General features: G+C 34.4%; 10 protein-coding genes across 10 annotated transcripts; 7 read left to right on the top strand and 3 right to left on the bottom strand.

The window, feature by feature from the left end:
* Positions 1–228: 228 nt before the first annotated feature.
* On the top strand, positions 229–1,114 carry DFA_01572 (putative transmembrane protein; the record flags this gene model as incomplete). The annotated part of the gene is made up of 4 exons (XM_004359479.1): positions 229–263; positions 392–545; positions 620–992; positions 1,080–1,114. 4 exons carry the CDS (start codon positions 229–231, stop codon positions 1,112–1,114), a joined length of 597 nt encoding a protein of 198 aa, XP_004359536.1.
* A 258-nt stretch (positions 1,115–1,372) lies between these two features.
* On the bottom strand, positions 1,373–2,452 carry DFA_01571 (DUF410 family protein; the record flags this gene model as incomplete). Its single annotated transcript, XM_004359478.1, has 3 exons — positions 1,373–1,555; positions 1,647–2,137; positions 2,200–2,452. 3 exons carry the CDS (start codon positions 2,450–2,452, stop codon positions 1,373–1,375), a joined length of 927 nt encoding a protein of 308 aa, XP_004359535.1.
* A 231-nt stretch (positions 2,453–2,683) lies between these two features.
* On the top strand, positions 2,684–5,371 carry mcfK (mitochondrial substrate carrier family protein; the record flags this gene model as incomplete). Its single annotated transcript, XM_004359477.1, has 5 exons — positions 2,684–3,182; positions 3,259–3,665; positions 3,748–3,803; positions 4,718–4,746; positions 5,367–5,371. The coding sequence occupies 5 exons, from the start codon at positions 2,684–2,686 to the stop codon at positions 5,369–5,371; spliced, it is 996 nt and encodes a 331-aa protein (XP_004359534.1).
* A 52-nt stretch (positions 5,372–5,423) lies between these two features.
* Positions 5,424–6,329, top strand: DFA_01569 (cellular retinaldehyde-binding/triple function domain-containing protein; the record flags this gene model as incomplete). Its single annotated transcript, XM_004359476.1, has 3 exons — positions 5,424–5,557; positions 5,620–5,962; positions 6,060–6,329. The coding sequence occupies 3 exons, from the start codon at positions 5,424–5,426 to the stop codon at positions 6,327–6,329; spliced, it is 747 nt and encodes a 248-aa protein (XP_004359533.1).
* Positions 6,330–6,792: 463 nt separating this feature from the next.
* Positions 6,793–7,647, bottom strand: DFA_01568 (uncharacterized protein; the record flags this gene model as incomplete). Its single annotated transcript, XM_004359475.1, has 1 exon — positions 6,793–7,647. The coding sequence occupies one exon, from the start codon at positions 7,645–7,647 to the stop codon at positions 6,793–6,795; it is 855 nt and encodes a 284-aa protein (XP_004359532.1).
* A 399-nt stretch (positions 7,648–8,046) lies between these two features.
* DFA_01567 (uncharacterized protein) lies at positions 8,047–9,178 on the top strand (the record flags this gene model as incomplete). The annotated part of the gene is made up of 3 exons (XM_004359474.1): positions 8,047–8,146; positions 8,285–8,308; positions 8,583–9,178. The coding sequence occupies 3 exons, from the start codon at positions 8,047–8,049 to the stop codon at positions 9,176–9,178; spliced, it is 720 nt and encodes a 239-aa protein (XP_004359531.1).
* Positions 9,179–9,231: 53 nt separating this feature from the next.
* On the top strand, positions 9,232–10,413 carry DFA_01566 (uncharacterized protein; the record flags this gene model as incomplete). Its single annotated transcript, XM_004359473.1, has 1 exon — positions 9,232–10,413. The coding sequence occupies one exon, from the start codon at positions 9,232–9,234 to the stop codon at positions 10,411–10,413; it is 1,182 nt and encodes a 393-aa protein (XP_004359530.1).
* A 189-nt stretch (positions 10,414–10,602) lies between these two features.
* On the top strand, positions 10,603–13,223 carry DFA_01565 (uncharacterized protein; the record flags this gene model as incomplete). The annotated part of the gene is made up of 6 exons (XM_004359472.1): positions 10,603–10,797; positions 10,899–11,130; positions 11,194–11,648; positions 11,897–12,405; positions 12,439–12,727; positions 12,804–13,223. 6 exons carry the CDS (start codon positions 10,603–10,605, stop codon positions 13,221–13,223), a joined length of 2,100 nt encoding a protein of 699 aa, XP_004359529.1.
* A 341-nt stretch (positions 13,224–13,564) lies between these two features.
* cnrC (putative cell number regulator) lies at positions 13,565–15,114 on the top strand (the record flags this gene model as incomplete). Its single annotated transcript, XM_004359471.1, has 2 exons — positions 13,565–14,721; positions 14,805–15,114. The coding sequence occupies 2 exons, from the start codon at positions 13,565–13,567 to the stop codon at positions 15,112–15,114; spliced, it is 1,467 nt and encodes a 488-aa protein (XP_004359528.1).
* A 277-nt stretch (positions 15,115–15,391) lies between these two features.
* Positions 15,392–17,233, bottom strand: DFA_01563 (uncharacterized protein; the record flags this gene model as incomplete). Its single annotated transcript, XM_004359470.1, has 1 exon — positions 15,392–17,233. One exon carries the CDS (start codon positions 17,231–17,233, stop codon positions 15,392–15,394), a length of 1,842 nt encoding a protein of 613 aa, XP_004359527.1.
* Between the last annotated feature and the right edge of the window lie 679 nt (positions 17,234–17,912).

Below are 17,912 nucleotides of genomic sequence, written 5' to 3'. Positions count from 1 at the left end.
TTATCTCTTTATATGCGCTTTTAAAAGAGATAACTATCCTATCCTATCTCTATACAAATACAACAACTATAAATCACTTTTAAAAAATAGATTAAATTTAGGTTTGAAAAGATGAAAACACAGATCTGAGCGAGTTGACGAGAAATCACTTGGTTGTTCAATTTGCATAGTCTTATTTATATATAAATTGTATATTTGTATACAATATCAATATTATTCACATCTCAAATGTCAGCTCCAAATACACCTTCAAAGAAGCACCAGTATGTAGCATATTAGTTATAGTAGTACCCTTGTTACATCAAGTTGATTGGTATTAACATGTACTCTTTCTTTCTTTCTTTATCTCTCTCTTTCTCTCTCTATCACTTTCTAAATTGTAATTATAAAGAAATGAAAAGGGTGCTATTGCATTCCCAGATAGCTTCAAGATTGTAAAGACTGTAGTAAGAAGTGACTTTGGTTCAGATATCACCTCTGGTGTATACTCTTACTATGGAATGGAATATATTGCTGATAAGGCTGCTCATACTATCTTGGGTTGGGTATGTATACAGACAATGATAGACAAACAACAGCAATGATCTTTCTCTCTGACTAACATTATAAATCTATTTAGATGGGATGGAGAGATATGGACCAAAACGATAGAGAACGTCTCTCTTTACATTGGGTAGATCGTGTGTTGCATCCACAAGGAGGCATTCTTTTCACAAAGGGAGATGATAAGCAAAAGTTTTCTGGATTTTTGAGTCTATGGTTCAAACCAACCTTTTCCAAACCAGTTGTTGTCTCTGGAAAGGATGGCTCTGTAACCATCACCTATTGGGAACACTCAACAAATAATAATAACTATAATAAGCACAGAGTTGTCTTTGACACCAACGGAGAGATTGTTCAAAGAACCATATTAAACTCTACCAATCGACAATTCAACTTTGGTCTCAAACTTTCATTTGGTATTTTAGTACTTGGTTTTGCTTCATTTGTTGGTATGTATAAAGATTATAATAATAATAATAATATAAAAAAAAAATTAATTGTAAATATACTTACACATAACAATTATTGTTGTTTAGTCTTGAAAAAGAAATTACCATTATTAAGAAAGTAAATTAATTTGACTCTCTAATAAATAATAATAATATAACGATACTACTAAATGGAAAAACAGTTTGGCAATGTAATGCACATTTGTTGGCTGTAATAATAATTATTAGTTCATTTTTATTATAATTCCTTATAATAAGAGATGATCGTCTGGATCACAAATTGAAATGAATGGTTCTATTTCAAAATGGTATTTATAGAGGAAGATTATTCTTTTTTCATTTACATTTTGTTTAGGGGGTCGAGTTGCGTTGCTCATTTTTTAATCGGCATCATCTGTAGCAGTGTCCATTGTATCTTCATTGGATCTACCAGCGCTACTATTACCACCACCACCAAACATACCTCCACCACCTCCACCAAACAAACCACTCAACAATGAACCCAAACCACCACTTTGTGGAAGTGGAACCTTATAGAATACAAATGCAATTTGATCCAAATACTAATATATAGTAGTAGAAACGGGGTTAGCCAAGAGTTCTATTATTATTATTATTATTATTAATTATTATTATTATTAATTAATTATTTACCTTTGAAAAATCAGGGTCACGACCAATAGATGGAGCATATTTGGCACGAAGAGTTTTGAATAATGGAAGAGCATCTCTAGTCAAAGTCATCAAAAGGAAATTGGTAAAATTGATGAGTGGAGAGTCAATGGTGACTTGTGATGTGAATGACTTGAAGAGAGTGGTTGCGTCGTTGAGTTTGCCAGTGCAGAGGTATCCCAAGACGGCTCTGACAATGTACAAATCGGCATCAGACTTGTTGGGAGAGTCTTCAGCCCATGTCTTGAGCATCGATGCAAATGCAATAGGGTCGTCTCCAAATATATAGTGTTTTTGTGCGTCGATATAGTCTCCTTCACGTGCCAATGAATTTGCCAACAAGGTATGGAATTCCGGTGATCCCTTCTTCTCTGCTCCATTCTCTGCACTCCATTTAATTGCGTCTCTCATAAAGTTAGTCTTTGCTGCACATTCAGTTTCACCAAATCCTTTAAATATTTTAACAATGTTTTCTACAATATATATATAGAGATAGTAAGTGATTATGTTCATACATCTATCTATTTCTACAAACCTTTTGATTCATCATTGTATTGAGTTTTAAAGTTCTTGTATGTATCTACTAGTAATTGAGCACATTCAGCAGCACAATTCCATTGTTCGTATTTGAGAAAGTTGGTTGCACCTGACATGAGCAATGCAACGGTCTCTTTAAACTTCTTGGCTGCTGAGTTTCTAAAGTAGAGTGCTTTGTACGACTGCAATATATCATAGTAATTGCCTTGTTGGAATTTATTCTCCAATGATGCTATTTGTCTTTCAATCATCTCTCTATCTGCTATACTATACTATATATATATAAATCAAAACAAATAAATGCGAAAATGAAGAAGATGAAGATGACGATCCATCACCACCACAAGAAAGAGTAAAAATTTGATTTTAATTTAATTTTGTTCATACAACAACCTGTGACTGTTCACTTAGAGTTCACAAATTAAAGTTTGTTAACAGTTTAAGTTGATTCTCTCTCTCTCTATTTACTAGTCAAATAGAGAATGACCAGTACTGAAAACAACAATAACAATAGTAATAATATTCATGATGGTAAATCGGAAAAAGAACATGCAGATGCAATACATAGTCAACATTTCAAGACAGAGTTGATAGCTGGTGCAATGTCGGGTGCATTGACTAGATGCATAGTGGCACCTTTGGATGTTGTAAAGATACGATTCCAGCTGCAGAAACACGATACTTCACATGCACACCAAAGTGCAGTCTACAAATCCACGCTTCAACAAGAGTACAGTGGTGTCTTTCAAACATTGTCCAAGATCACACGAGAGGAGGGATACCGTGCACTATGGAAGGGTAATCTGACAGCAGAGATTCTATGGATTTCATATGGTGCCGCTCAATTTGCATGCTATTCTTCATTGAATAGAATACTAGATGAAAACTACACTAAAAATATTTGTAAAGATGAACATTATAAACCACCTCCCATCATTTCATTGGTATCTGGTGGTTTATCAAGTGCTGCTGCTACTCTTTGTATGTAATATATGTTTAAATATAGATTCAAAAATTGATCCAATACCTTTTAACTTATTTCTATCCTTTTTTTTAGTATCATACCCATTTGATACAATTAGAACAAATATAGTATCAAAAAAACATCATGTATCAATTTATGAAACATTGAAGGAGTTGGAAAAGACTAGATCGATTTATAATGGTGTTGGTAGTTCACTATTACAAATTGTGCCATTGATGGCACTGCAATTTACATTTTATGAAACACTTAAACATACTTGGATCAATTTGAGAACTAACCATGGAAACGCATCTACGCAGACGGCAAAGGCCGATCCAGTTGGACAATTTATATGCGGTGGCTTGTCAGGTGCCATGTCTAAATTCCTTGTACTTCCACTAGACGTTATTAAAAAAAGATTACAAGTTTCAAAAGGATCAACAATGCATTATACAATTACTACAATGTATAGATATGAAGGTTGGAAATCATTTTTCAAGGTAAATATATATATTTAACTTTAAAGTGAAGGAAATAATTATTCTCAAAAACATTTATTTATTTATCTATTGTTTTTTTTAGGGAGCAATTCCAAGTTTAATTAAAGCTGGATGTTCATCTTCACTATCATTTATGTTGTATGAACAAACTAAATTATTAATTAATGATACACTACAATTTAAACGTCATTAATTAATTAAACCCAACCAAAAACAAATTTATTTTATTTATTTATTTGTGTAAACATTAATGTTGTAATATCAATTCCCCCCGAACAATATAATATAATATACTCCTATCTATGAATTTGGTTCAGAAAGAGAGAGAGAAAGACAGATTATATTATTATATTATTATTTCTTTTCCATTTTTTTTTTTGAACAACAAAAACTAAATAGTTTAATTATTTTGGTATCAAAATTGGATCTCTACAAAAGAAGGAAAAAAAAATAATTAAAAATATTTATTTATTTTTTTCAAAAATCTAGAAAAAAAAACAATGATGATATTAAATTAAATAATTAAATTGAAATTGGTTGGATTCATCGATATGGATATAGAGTGAGCAATAGGTGTTTTGGAAATCGATTTAAAAAGAAGTTGGCTTGGGCAAATTGTGAAGGGTTTGGGGGGCGTCTTCCAAAAAAGGCAACCCGACAATATCAACAATAATAATATTTTTTAAAAGAAGCAATTTCAACGATAACGGGGAGCTGGTTCCCATTGCGACAGATCAACTTCATTGACAACTAACGTATCTTGGCACGCACACACACAACCAACATAGCACCAGATAACGATAGACTAGACAATAACAACAACAACAGAGACAGAAATATATTTAATAAGCTGCAGCAGTTCACGTTCCACAACAAATTGTTTTCATAGTTTTATATATATTTTAACATTAACATCTGTAACTTAATTATTATTACCAATACTACTACCTACCTATATATATAACTGTATATCATTACTTGTTACATTTTATCAATAACAACAACTTCATTATTAATCTTGCATCAAGTAATACGTTTTTAGCATATATTAGTAATAATACAACAACACAAATATTAAAAAGTAATTATAACTACTCTCTCTCTCTAAAACTATCTATCTATCTATCTATTTATAGACAGTACTTCATCTCATCTTTATACCTATCGTTTTATTCTTCTTAAATCTAAATCTATATTTGTTTTCTACAAATCTATTATCTTATCTTTTAAGGTGTAAAAGTAAAGTGTTCCACTCCACTCTTCCTTATAATTTTTTTCATCAAGTGATATCATTTAATCCCATCTCCTCAATATCAAAGTAAGATATATCTCTCATGTCTTATATATTTAAAATGTAATATACAGACATACTTTGATTTAATTTAACCATACCAGGCTAAATATGATGTTTGCACTATTAACAAAACAGAGGGTGACGAATGATTTTCAATTTTTAAAGAACATGTAATCCTGATGTATTGGGTTTCGTCTTTATATCTTTATCTTTTGCATACTTCACACACATCTATTTATTATCACACCTTTTAATCTCTCTCTCCCTACCTCTATATTTAAAATTAATTAATTAATTAATTAATATTAACCACACAACATAACTTCCTTCCTTCCTTCCTTCCTTCCTTCCTTTCCTTTTATTCATTTCCCATCATCAATTCAATTCTGACCTTTTTTTTTTTTTAGATTAATCAATATTAATTAATTAACAACAACAATAATAATAGTAAATAACCAAAAAAAATGAGCGGATATGTTGGAGATTTATCAGCTTCTCAAGAGAAAGCACTTCAAGAGGTAAAAGATCTTGTCAACAAAAATATGACCGATGCAACCAAAGAAGAGGCTGAAAAATTAGATGATTCTATGATCCTTAGGTATGAATTCAAACACCAATGTTACAATTTAAATAATTTATTAATTTATTATTATTCTGTAGATTTTGTAGAGCAAGAAAATGGGTAGTAAAAGACGCATATGAAATGTTAAATAATGCTTTGGTATTCCGAGGCTCATTCCAAAATGTTGGTGTCGAGAATATTAAAGAGGATAGCATTGAAAATGAATTAAAGAGTGGAAAGAGTTTCTTCCATGGAACCGATAAAGAGGGAAGACCCGTTTGTATAGTTAGAACCCGTAAACACGATGGTACCAATAGAGATATAGATGAAGCTCAACGTTACTGTGTTTATGTCATGGAAAGCGGAAAACAAATGTTAAAACCCGGAATCGAAACTTGTACTCTTATTTTTGATATGTCAAGTTTTAGTACTAAAAATATGGTATGCATTAAACTCACACTACAACTCTCTTTTTTTTTTAAAATAATATATTAATATATAAATATTTATCTCTTTTCTTTTTATTTATTTTCTATAGGATTATCCACTTGTAAAATTCATGGTAGATATGTTCCAAAAATATTATCCAGAGTCTTTGGCCAAGTGTTTAATTTTAAATGCTCCATGGATATTTATGGGCTTTTGGCACATTATCAAGCATTGGTTGGACCCATACACTGTATCAAAGGTTAATTTTGTAAAGACCAAGCAATTGGCCGATTTCATCCCAACCGAAAATTTATTACAGTCCTACGGAGGTTCTAGCCAGTTCAAGTACACTTACAAGGGTGTTGCCGTTGACGATTAATATTAATCCCAAACAACCCTTTTATTTTTGTACATTTAAACCCATACATATATACATACATATTTTAAATACACGACCCGTCCCGTTTGTAATATAACAAAACAACAAGAATCACGATAATAATAACCTTCTTTTAAAACTTTAAATTGAATAAATTTACTATAGTAATAATCCATCAATTATTACTATATTTTAATTGTAACAATTATCCAGTCTTGGATATTATTTAAGGTAGACATCTTTTGAAAATTGAATCACACTCTTCAAGTCTGAGGGTTTGATAATATATTTATTACTGTATAAAATAAATTAACCATCTTGTCAATATGCACTGAAGCTTGAGGAAATTGATTCTGTATAGAAGAATATTTTTTTATTTATTTATTTATTAATTCTTACAAAATAGATGTGTACATGTAATAGTAGTTGGTTGGTTACTATTGCTATTAATTTATTATATATTTTAAATCAAGACAGCAATTAAAAAGGTTGAAATAACAACCAATGAAGCGACGACTTGGGTCGACGAACTGTGAATGTAATAGTCATCGAGATCTTGGATAAAGTTGGTGTTTGGGGCAGACTCTTCGGTACCACCGGTGGTCAAACCACGTGGGGTGGTGTTATTCTTCTTGTGACGACCGGCCCAATCACCCAAGGTAGATACCTTGTCGTTGTTTCCGGAACCGGTACCAGTTGGGCTGGCAGTGGTCGATGAAGAGTCGGCCGTAGTGTCGTGACTGGTTGAGACAATTCCACTTCCACTTCCACTTCCACTTCCACTTCCACTTCCACTTCCACTTCCGCTTCCACTTCCACTTCCACTGTACTTGCCAGATGATCCAGAGGCACTGAAACTGGTCTTACCATCGGTGGTTGATGTCTTGCCGTCATGCTTGCCGTCGTTGTGACCGTCGAGTTGTTCCTCACCACCACCATAGTTGCATCCACTAGCACTTCCACTGGTTCCAGAGGTGTCTGTATCAGTAGCAGTGAATTTGACCTTCTTTCCCTTTGGTGCAGCGTTTGGACATCCTGTTCCACTGAAACTTCCAGTTGATGCAGAGTGTCTTCCATCATGTCTACCATCCGACGAGGTGGCGGAAGAGTCAATGGCGGTGAAACGAACCTTCTTGGCTGGTTCTCCTTGTTGGACGACTACAATATCGGCAGCAGCGGCGGCTTGGACCTTGTCAGAGGTACTGTCAATGTTGACAGCAGCAGACTTGTCAGAAGTACTATCAATGTCTTGTGCATTGATCGACAAAGCGAAACAAGCCAATAATGCAATGGCTACAAATAATAAGATTCTATTCATTCTAAAATATGTATGTATGTTGTTCAATTATATATATAAGTATATGTAGATTAATAGATGTATATTTATTTGAACTTGTGAAATATATGATCAATTTATAATGTTGTAGAACCATTTCGTTGCCTCGGAACCACTCTATAGAATAATTCTAGATTATCATTAAAATTAAACAGCATTGAAAAATATCGGGATCGACCTCATCATTTTTAAAAAGATATTTCCATTGATATTCGAATTCCATTTCAAAAATAGGCGACAGATTAAAAATGAATTAAATTAGAATTGCGTCTTGGCTCATGTACGATAACCTGACAGTTCTTACTTTAAAAATTTTTTTCCATCCTCTGAATTATCTCTTCTCGTGTTCTCTCTCTACTTGTAACTCGAGACATCCCACCAATGCGCATCAAGTTACGAGAATACCTTAAGAGTCAAAGAAAATTTAGCCGACCACAGAACACGTTCTGTTCGCAACAGAGAGAGGTTGTCGTATCGTCTTGTTGGAATCAGATGATAATAATAATATAAGTACAGGTTATAAGTCGTGTATTGATCGTACGATAATGCCATCAGCAAGGATGTATTTGTAAGTAAATATTTAAAATTCATATATTTTATTCTATTCTCTTTATTTTAGGTAGAGGAAACCAATATTACTCATGTAATTACAAATTTAGCCAGGTTGCTGTCAACAAGTCAACAACCAAATCGAAGGCACGCCAACCAAATCAACGGTACCAACCAAACCACTGTTGATTCGTGCTGTGGTACACCAACTCTGTTACATCTATTTCATATAATGCTGCTGCGCCTCACCACACCCTTTGTTACAATGAATGGTTTACTGTTGACTATATCTCTTCAATAAATGTTGTGTGATGTTATCTGTCCCCCTTTTATTTAATTAAAGTTGTAGTTTTTTTTTTTTATTTGAGTGGTGGCACTTGGTGATTATTACTTTGTGGTGAATTTAATTATTGGAGGTGTATTCATAATAATGATTATGAATACTTTTTCTTCTAATCAACAACCCTCTATACCATTATATGTACAAGCTATCATTATTGATAGATTGATCGTTTACACCAACGCTCATGTTTGTAGTCGAACAATATCAAATGGTTTTGAAGAGAGGATGCGTGCTCCATTCTATGATGGGAATTGTCACTATAGTTTGAGTCAAAACACACACTCTTCATTAAGATCAGACAGCGAGATATGTCGATTGTTGTATAGAGGTGAGTTGGAAGATTTCAAGCATCGCGGCCACGCTTATCTGATCGACTTGGCATTGGTCTCGAGATGGTGGTTTCAAGTGGTCAGAAGAACAAGGAGAGAGTTGACCATTATAGGAAGGTTCGAAAAGGACGTCTTTCTACCTCTTCAACAACAGTATTCTATTCACCACACTTGCAACATTCAAAAGATACATTGGAGAACGTTATTGGATAATATCGATTCTGACTATGATATGGAAGCCGACAGATTACAGTTGATTACAAAGAGATCATTGATCAATTACCACAACTAGATACTATCAACATTACGACAAGAGGTGCGTGGTTAGATTCTGTATCAAAGAGAATGAATGAAATACTCGTGTTGGCGCCACATATAAAGACGACAATGTTATTGGAACTTGGTGAACAAGATTTGTTGTGGGATGGTAGTTGGTCTGTTAAAATGCACGGGTTCACTCCGAATCATAGTACCGTGGCCATACACAATAGACAGTTAGCGGACAACGCCGAGTTATTCGATCATCTCAAACCAAGCTATGTCTGTCTCTTTCAGGGTGGCGGGTATTACCGCGACCTTGTACACTGTCAGTACAAAGACATGTTTGATCGACTCGAACCTCACATCAAACACATCTCGTTGGATGATGACTATGTCGAATTGTCGGAATTGTATGACTTGATAACATTGGAAGATTCAAAGTTGGAATCACTCGAAGTATCTATCATACTGTTGCCAAGAGAGGAAAATGGTGGTATTGCAAGCAGCTGTCAAACCATTGAAACGTATGATTCATACGCGGTCGGCGACCAAGACGACGAAAAAAAAGAAAAAGAAGAAGAAGAAGGAGAAGAAGAAGAAGAAGAATCGTCAAACTGGGAATGGATTTGTGATGCATTGGAGGAAAACACCACTCTCAAACGACTCTTGCTCAAAGATTATTATAAACATTTATACTTTAATGATTACTCGAAAAAAAACAAGGACATTGTAACAATACCAAGTTTTGAATGGCCGTTCCGCGCTATTTGGGAAAACAATACGACCATTGAATATCTTGGTCTGTCGTATCTCTCTCACATTATCTGTTCGAGGTTTTTTGATGAGATGCAGCACAACCAAACCATCACTACGTTGGTACTGACAGAAGAGACTATTCATCGATCATATGTACCATCATTCTGCAAGATGATTGCAAATACTAAAACCATTAAAACACTGTCAATCAGAGACAATCATTTGGAATGGTGCGACGAGTTTGAGCATGCGTTCCAACAAAACAAGTCAATCAAAGTGCTGGATGTATCAGGTAACAGGTTTGGATATAATGATGCTACACAACTATACAATTCATTATTGCAAAGTGATACTGTACAATACTTGGTATTGGACCATTCCAAACCACCGATCGACCAATCTGATTATGTCCGACAATCAAAATCATTAAAAGATTATTTCTACAGTGATTATAAAGGTGATATCAGAGCCGATAGTTTCCTATCACCATCTATTTATTATTTTTCATAACCCAAACCAAACAAGATAGAATTACATCAATTATAATTCCCTAGTCATTTGTTGTGAATTAATCAAAAATAAAAGAAAATGATTAATATATTTTAATTTTAAAATTCTGAATAATAATAACATTTTGTAAGAGTTATTGTTTTTGCAGCTAATTAAAGGCCAATAGAGCTACGTAGCTGTGACGGAGAAATGGATATGCCAACAGGAAAGTTCATATCTGATGTTATCAAGTATTTTAAAGAAGTAGAAGTGGAAGTGCAGAATAAAGAACATGCTCTTCCAAATCAAAAAACAATACTACTACTCTCAAAGAATACAGAACAAAAAGTGATATGGTTACTTTATCTACTTGCAAATGGTGCACCACCACAAACAAAGAAAAAGGTATGTCGTTGAAATTAACTGATTGATGAATGAAAGAGTAGAAGATCATCATATCTAACCACAACAATATTATCATTATCAACATATATATATAAATATAGACTGCCAATAAAGATATAACGATCCATAGTGCATCAATTAAAGCACTATCTCAAGTATTTGTAAAAGCAACAGCACCAGCACTACAAGTATCAAGAGAACTAAAACAAAGGATAAAAAAAGAGATTTTAGAATATCTCAACAAACCATTTAATTGGTTAGATGAACAACAAAGTCACCGTGATTTAAATCAAGCCCAGAATTGTATAAATATTATTCATATTGCACAACAAGGTATGTAGATTGATTGTTCGTCATAACTGTCGTCACAACACTAATAATTTTAAATATTTCTAGTTGGTGATGAATGGAATGAATTGATAGAATTTATAAACAATACGATGAAACATGAATACTCTGTCCAAAGGACAGGCTTTATGTTGATGTATCAATCAATTCAGTTGGGGTTTGAAATAGAGAGGACCATTCATGTAGAGACACTTTTTAATGCTCAGTATGCTTCTCACATCCCTTTTTGCAAGACAATCACAGACTTGATGGGTAATGATGAATCATTTTTTGGGTTTGTGGTCAAATCGATGGCATCGCTTACTAGTAAAGGACCTGAATTGGGCGACATGCTAGAAAATTTTCTTTATTATTTTTCTTATATACAATGTCATATCAAGAGAGATAGGTTATTTCTACTCTTTAAAGACGATATATTTGATATCATAGTAAATATGTTACAATTTGGTTTATTAGTTTGTCCTTTATCTTGTATACGAGCCGTTATTCCAAACTTTGTAAGTGTATATACATTTACAAAGTTAAAATATAATTAATTATATTTTAATATTAATAATAATCTTTTTTATTTATTTATAGGATTGTTCAAGATTGATAACGCCAATTGTCAATTCTCCAGAAACCTACCAAAAACAATTTGTTTTACACACCACATGTTGTTGATATACTTTGTCTGATTTCCCCCAATGTTTCAGACAAGAGACTTGTTGTGAAATCCATTCGACAGATATTGAATCATACAATTTTAAAGGAGCAACTCGACACAAATAGTTATTACAATCAATTGTACATTGTAAAAGGGTTAGGGAAACTCATTCAATTCTCGGGAGATGAAAATATTTCCATCTCGGTTTACCTTTCAAGATTGATGAAACATATTTACTCTGTATTGGAAGTCGACTTTGTATCGGATGAAATCGACTCGAGACAAGTAAATTCTTCATCTTGTTTGTTGAGAAGAAATCGTGAAAAGTATAGCAACGAAGAAATGGTTGATTACATTCAGCAAACTCTTTTATTATTGCACGAGATTGTTAAAGTGGTCCCTTGGCAACAGATTTATCCATATGCTTGGTGCCTAGCCATACACCTTGTCAAATTCCGAAACTTCCACGAATCATTTGCAATCATCCCATATCTCTTGTCGTCAATCAGCAATGACCCAAAATATTTTGATTCCCTATCAGATAATCGTTTCGACTATTTCGGTGGCGTCTTTGGTATTTTCCACATAGTAATGCTTGACAAACGGTTTTCAGAGTTTGATGTGTCACTAGATCAATTCAAAAATAGGATTCCATCCTTTATCTTGGTGACTCGTTCACTCCATCATCTCCTCCAAGCAGTCGCACCTGCTGTTAACTTGGACGTCGAGCGAGTATTTGAAGGTTTTAAACAATCCTACGCATTGCAATATCGTCAATTTCTAGCTCTTTTACTAGATCACCAGTATTCCAACCAAGATGAAGATGAAGATGAAGAAGAAGAAGAAGATCAAGAAATGACCATAGATGAACCTGAAAGGAATGACGATGATCATAATATTCAAAGTTTAGAACTATTTGCTGCTAATTGCGGTATTGTCAGCTTTATCATCACATTACTGCAATTAAATGGAGACGATAAGAAGATCGAGTACAAGAAATGATTATTTCCAGATGATAACGAGTTTCATAGACTTTGACAAGGAGGATATTCAAGACTGGACAAAGAATATAATCTTTATTGGTCGCTTTGATAGTGTAGTGTCGGTGTTTGGTGGTTCAATTCAATTTGCTATCAAACAATATTTGCAAATACCAAATGTTGGAGAATTGGTGGATGCTGGAGCGTTTAAGATTGAAAACATTATCAATCTATTGGATATTATTAAATTGACATCGAGTACAACGATGATAATGACAAATGATTTGAAAATGGCGATTGAAACCATCATCGAATTTGTTGAAAGATATCTATCTTTTGTACCTTTAATTTATAATCAAGAAGAAGAAAAGAACAAAACTCGTCAACAAATCAATGTCATTCTTTACAATACTATGAGTAAAAAATGGTTTAAAGGAAATAAAATTAATTAATTAAATTAAATAAACAAAAATAAATGATCTTTGTGTTTAACGAAAGTTATTGGGCTTTTTCAGCAAGCTCGACAACCGTCAAAGAGCGGAATTCGGCTTGCATGATAGATTTTTTCAAAAACAAAGAAAGAATCCAGCTCATCACAATCGCAGAAAACGTCGCCTAAAAATTGGTGATTCATTGTTTGACCTTTTGTAAATTTCTCTTTCATCTTACACAAATTTATCTATCTATCTTATCTATCTTATTTAATGTTCTAAAATACATATCATTCCCCGACAAGTAGACAAGAAAGAAAAGGTAGAAGAAGTGACGAAGAGAGAGAGAGAGAGAGAGAGAGATGAATAAAAATAGATTAAACTTTGGAACAAGTGGTGGACGAAGTAGTGGAGGGTTCACGTTGACGAGGCAGTTGTTGGTTGCATGTGTGGCATTTGTCGTCATTACAATGATCCTCATATCGAATATGAGTCAAAAGGATGGTGGTGGTAGTAGTGTGGTTGGACAGAGACAAGGACAGGCAACCGTGACGGGACAGGCATCCAAACAACCGACACCTGAAGAGATGCGAGAGAATTTAGACAGAGCTCTTGGCACTGCCACACACTATAGACAAAAGAGAAGACATGCCAACCCAGAGAACCGATACCTCAACGACGACAATGCAAGAGACGTTGCTTTGCAATATTGGTCGCCCAAGATTGTCGACCGTCGTCGAAAGAGACTGACCGACGAGGAGCAGATGGAAGCTAACCGTGAAAAGGCATTGGCTAGCAAACAGACCGAAGACGAGAGACTTCGAATCCAAGAGTTGGTCATATCGGACGTCAACCGTGAGGTTGCCTTTGTCGAGAGTCTCATGCAATCGGGTATTAAAATCGACGAATACGCAGCCGTGCCATACGTTGATCGCGAAGCTTATCCCATGTACCCACTCAATGCCAACTCATCGGCCGACTTTAAAAACAGTATGGAGTGGAAACAGGACCCTACCAAGAACCCATTCCTCATGCCACACCCATACATTTTCGTTCATGTTCCCAAGACGGGCGGATCATCCCTCGCCAACATATTCAAGAGAAATGAACGTCGTGACAAGTTTCACCACTTTTGGATGCGTCCATCCTACCAAGAAGTGCAATACATCTCCTATCTCAACATCATCTATGGTCACATTCGATTTGGATTGCACCACTACTACGAGGCCGAGCAACCAGGTCGTCTAGGTGTATTGGCGTCGGAGGAGATGAACCCATACAGCTACATGACCATGCTTCGTGAACCCGTCGACAGAGTCATCTCTCACTATTACTACCATCGTCAAAATCGTCGTGACCCAGGTCACGCCTTATCAATGAAATATACTTTGGACGATTGGTTGGATCACACTGGTGCTGCAACCAATGAACAGGCTCATATGTTGTGTGGTATTGCATCCACAGACACAAACGACAATCCAGAATTCCTTTCAAAATGTTCTCATTATCATCTTCAATAGTATGAAATCAAATCGAAAAAAAAAAAAAAAAAAGAATTATTATTTTATTTGTTTATTAATTTATTTTCATTTCTCTATATAGTGTATATAAATATGTTGGATTAACAGAGAAATTCCCAGAAAGTTTAGTATTATTGACACATTATACAGGATTCCAAGCAATTAGATTTTCAAAGATCAATACTGGAACACAACGTCTCAAGGTTGAAGACATTGATCCAAATGTAATCGAAAAGATCAAACGTTTGAATGCTATCGACATTTCACTCTACAACATGGCTGTTGATATTTTCGAGAAATCGGTCGATGCTGTCGGTCGTGAATTTGTTACCTACCAATCTGATCTCTTGAAAGATAAGATCAGACAATATTTACCATCAAAAAAGATTTAAATAGTAATAATCAACCTGAAATAATAGTAATATTACCATCCACACATACCAATAATACAAACAAACAAAGAATGTATAATATTTTGTAAATATTATTTCATTGCTCAACATCCAATCATCATCATTATCTAATTCCCTTAGTACTTATTGTACAAAGAAGAAGAAGAAGAAATTCAAAAATTCACAAAAACAAATAATAAATTATTATTATGCGATTATCTCCAAACATTTAAATAAATTAAATATTTATATTTATATTTTATATTTATTTATTAATTTATTTGATTTGATTTAAATGTAATTTAATGATTGGTTGTAATTTAATTGATTCACGAATAGATGTTGGTGATTGGAATTTATTTGATGCCAAGAGAAGAGCAACTGGAACAACATGACGAATTTGGTTGATGTTGGCGTGATCGATATGTGTGTAGATGGCAGCATCGATAATGTGTTGGGGAATAGTGTCTTGGTCATTGATTGAATAAATAGCACGTAGAATACAGTCTCTTGCACGTTGGGAATCAACCTTCATCAAACTTTCGACAATACCACATGACCTGTAGAAAAGCTTGTTGTTGGTTAATCCAAGATCAATCATTCTATTGCCATAAACCTTTCCTTTTAAAACAAATCCACCAGTTGTCAATGCATTATAAATCCACTTTAACGACATTTCATGATAACTATTAATACCCTTGATCAACTCTTGTTCATCCAAATTCAAATCAATCGATATTAAATTGACATTTAATTTTTTGAATTGGGTAGTAATAGTTGATGATGATGAAACCTTATCATTTTCCTTTTCATTTAGATATAATAGTACATTTGGTTTAATTGATTGTTTGTTGAGTGTTTCAATGATATTAATGATAACATTTAAATTGTGGTGTTGGTTTGGACTGATGGTGATGAGGACAGTGTCGTCACTAGTGATGGTTGGGATTATTGATTGTTGTAAATGTGATTGACTGATTTTGTATTGTTCAGAGATATATGATACATCTCCCTGGAGGTTATCCATAATACTCCATCCTTGACGACCTTGCTCGTCATCTAAAATGAAGCCACGCACATCCAAGTTACCAGCACCAAATGTAGGGACTGTCTCTGAAGCGTCAATGAATCCAACAATACCCATACTATCACTGGCGATATAGTATAAATGTCCATTATTCTTGAGTGACGCTCCAACACTATCAATAATTGGTGCCAACTCATCAATGTATCTGTAGGTTGATCTATATGCTTGTTCGTATAGGTTGAATTTATGTTGAATGGCATACACCAAGTCGGATTTACCATCTTGATTTTTCCCATCATTGAGTGAAAGTGCAAAGAGTACTTCCAAGAGTATTTTAGTGGCTGATCCAGACTTCATACGAGTGGATCCAGTCAGTGGTTCTGGGCCAATGACAGGGTTGATGAAAAAGAATTGTGATGGTGTCTCGAGTGCACGTTGGTAGAGGTTGAGTGCAACGTCGTTGAATGAACGGTCCCATTGTTCAATCTTGATCTTTCTAGCTCTGTCCAACGGGTTGAATCCCATGAGCGAAACGATATGGTTGCCTTTGACAGTGTTGAGGAGATAGTCGATCTGTGCAGCTACGTAGGGTGCACTGAAACCACATGTAATACCAATGTATACGAGTGTAGTGTTCTTTCTATTGTCCAACACTGATTGAATGTCTTTGATGGCTGCAACAGTATCGTCTTCGGCACCTTCAATACCGACCGTAAGTGATCTGTCACCTCCAGCAATCAGATAGTTGAATCTGACAGCTTGCTTCTTGTCAGACATATGTTGTTCAATGTATCTATTGAATGTACGTGCCACAAAAAAGGCAAGACGACCACTAGTACCAGCACCTGACATGACAAAGTCAACCATTCGCTTCGATTCATTATCATCACTATTGACAATACTACGAATAGACTTGATCATTGATGCCATCGATTCTATGAATTGACTATCATTCATACCAATGAATGACTTGTATCCACTGAATATCTGTGCATCGGTCGATCTAAACAATCTAAGCATCTCCAACGATGAGATACAGTCTAAATCACCTGTCAATTCATTTGCAGTTTCTGTAATTGATCCACTACTCATCTCTCTCTCTCTCTCTCTCTCCTATCTACTATCTACTACAGTACTATTTTTTTATAGATACGTATGTCTATGATTAGATTGATAGAGTTAATACCAAATAATGACCACGGCTTCGCTGCAGGGCCGATTTTAAAATTAAAATAATTTATTAAACTTTCAAGTGGATTAAATACATACTAGGAAGACTGTACTATCATCTGATCAACTCAGTTGCTCTACTACTCGTTCCCTTTTCAAAGTATCATCATATTGCAGTTCCATTGTTGGCTAGTGGTACCCTTTTATTCTCTGGTTCTCTTTATGCTATGGTTTTAACTGATAACAGAAAATTGGTATGAATGATATCATAATGATGATAATGACGATCGGATCATCATCCACAAGCAACCCTCTGATATGATATATTAATACTACTCTTTGTACAAAAAAAAATTATTATTGCGAATATGTTCATTCGTGGTTACCAGAATTTGTTTATTTATAATCTTCTATCAGACCATATTCATAACTATTTCTATGAAAAAAATTATAATAATACTAGAGAACATGTTCGCTCGAGCTGAGCACAAATCGTGGAGACTATGTCGTTTCGGCAATTCCCATGCAGTATACAATCTCGTCTCTAGAAAAAAAAAACAACGAGATCCTCATTGAATAACAGTGACAAAAGTTGGTCACT

This window comes from Cavenderia fasciculata (assembly GCF_000203815.1).
Source record: "Cavenderia fasciculata unplaced genomic scaffold Scf_Dfasci-F-a-25c12.r2-5, whole genome shotgun sequence".
NCBI classification, from domain to species: Eukaryota; Evosea; class Eumycetozoa; order Acytosteliales; family Cavenderiaceae; genus Cavenderia; species Cavenderia fasciculata.
The sequence above is the reverse complement of the archived record's forward strand: the minus strand, read 5'-3'. Positions and strand labels throughout refer to the sequence as shown.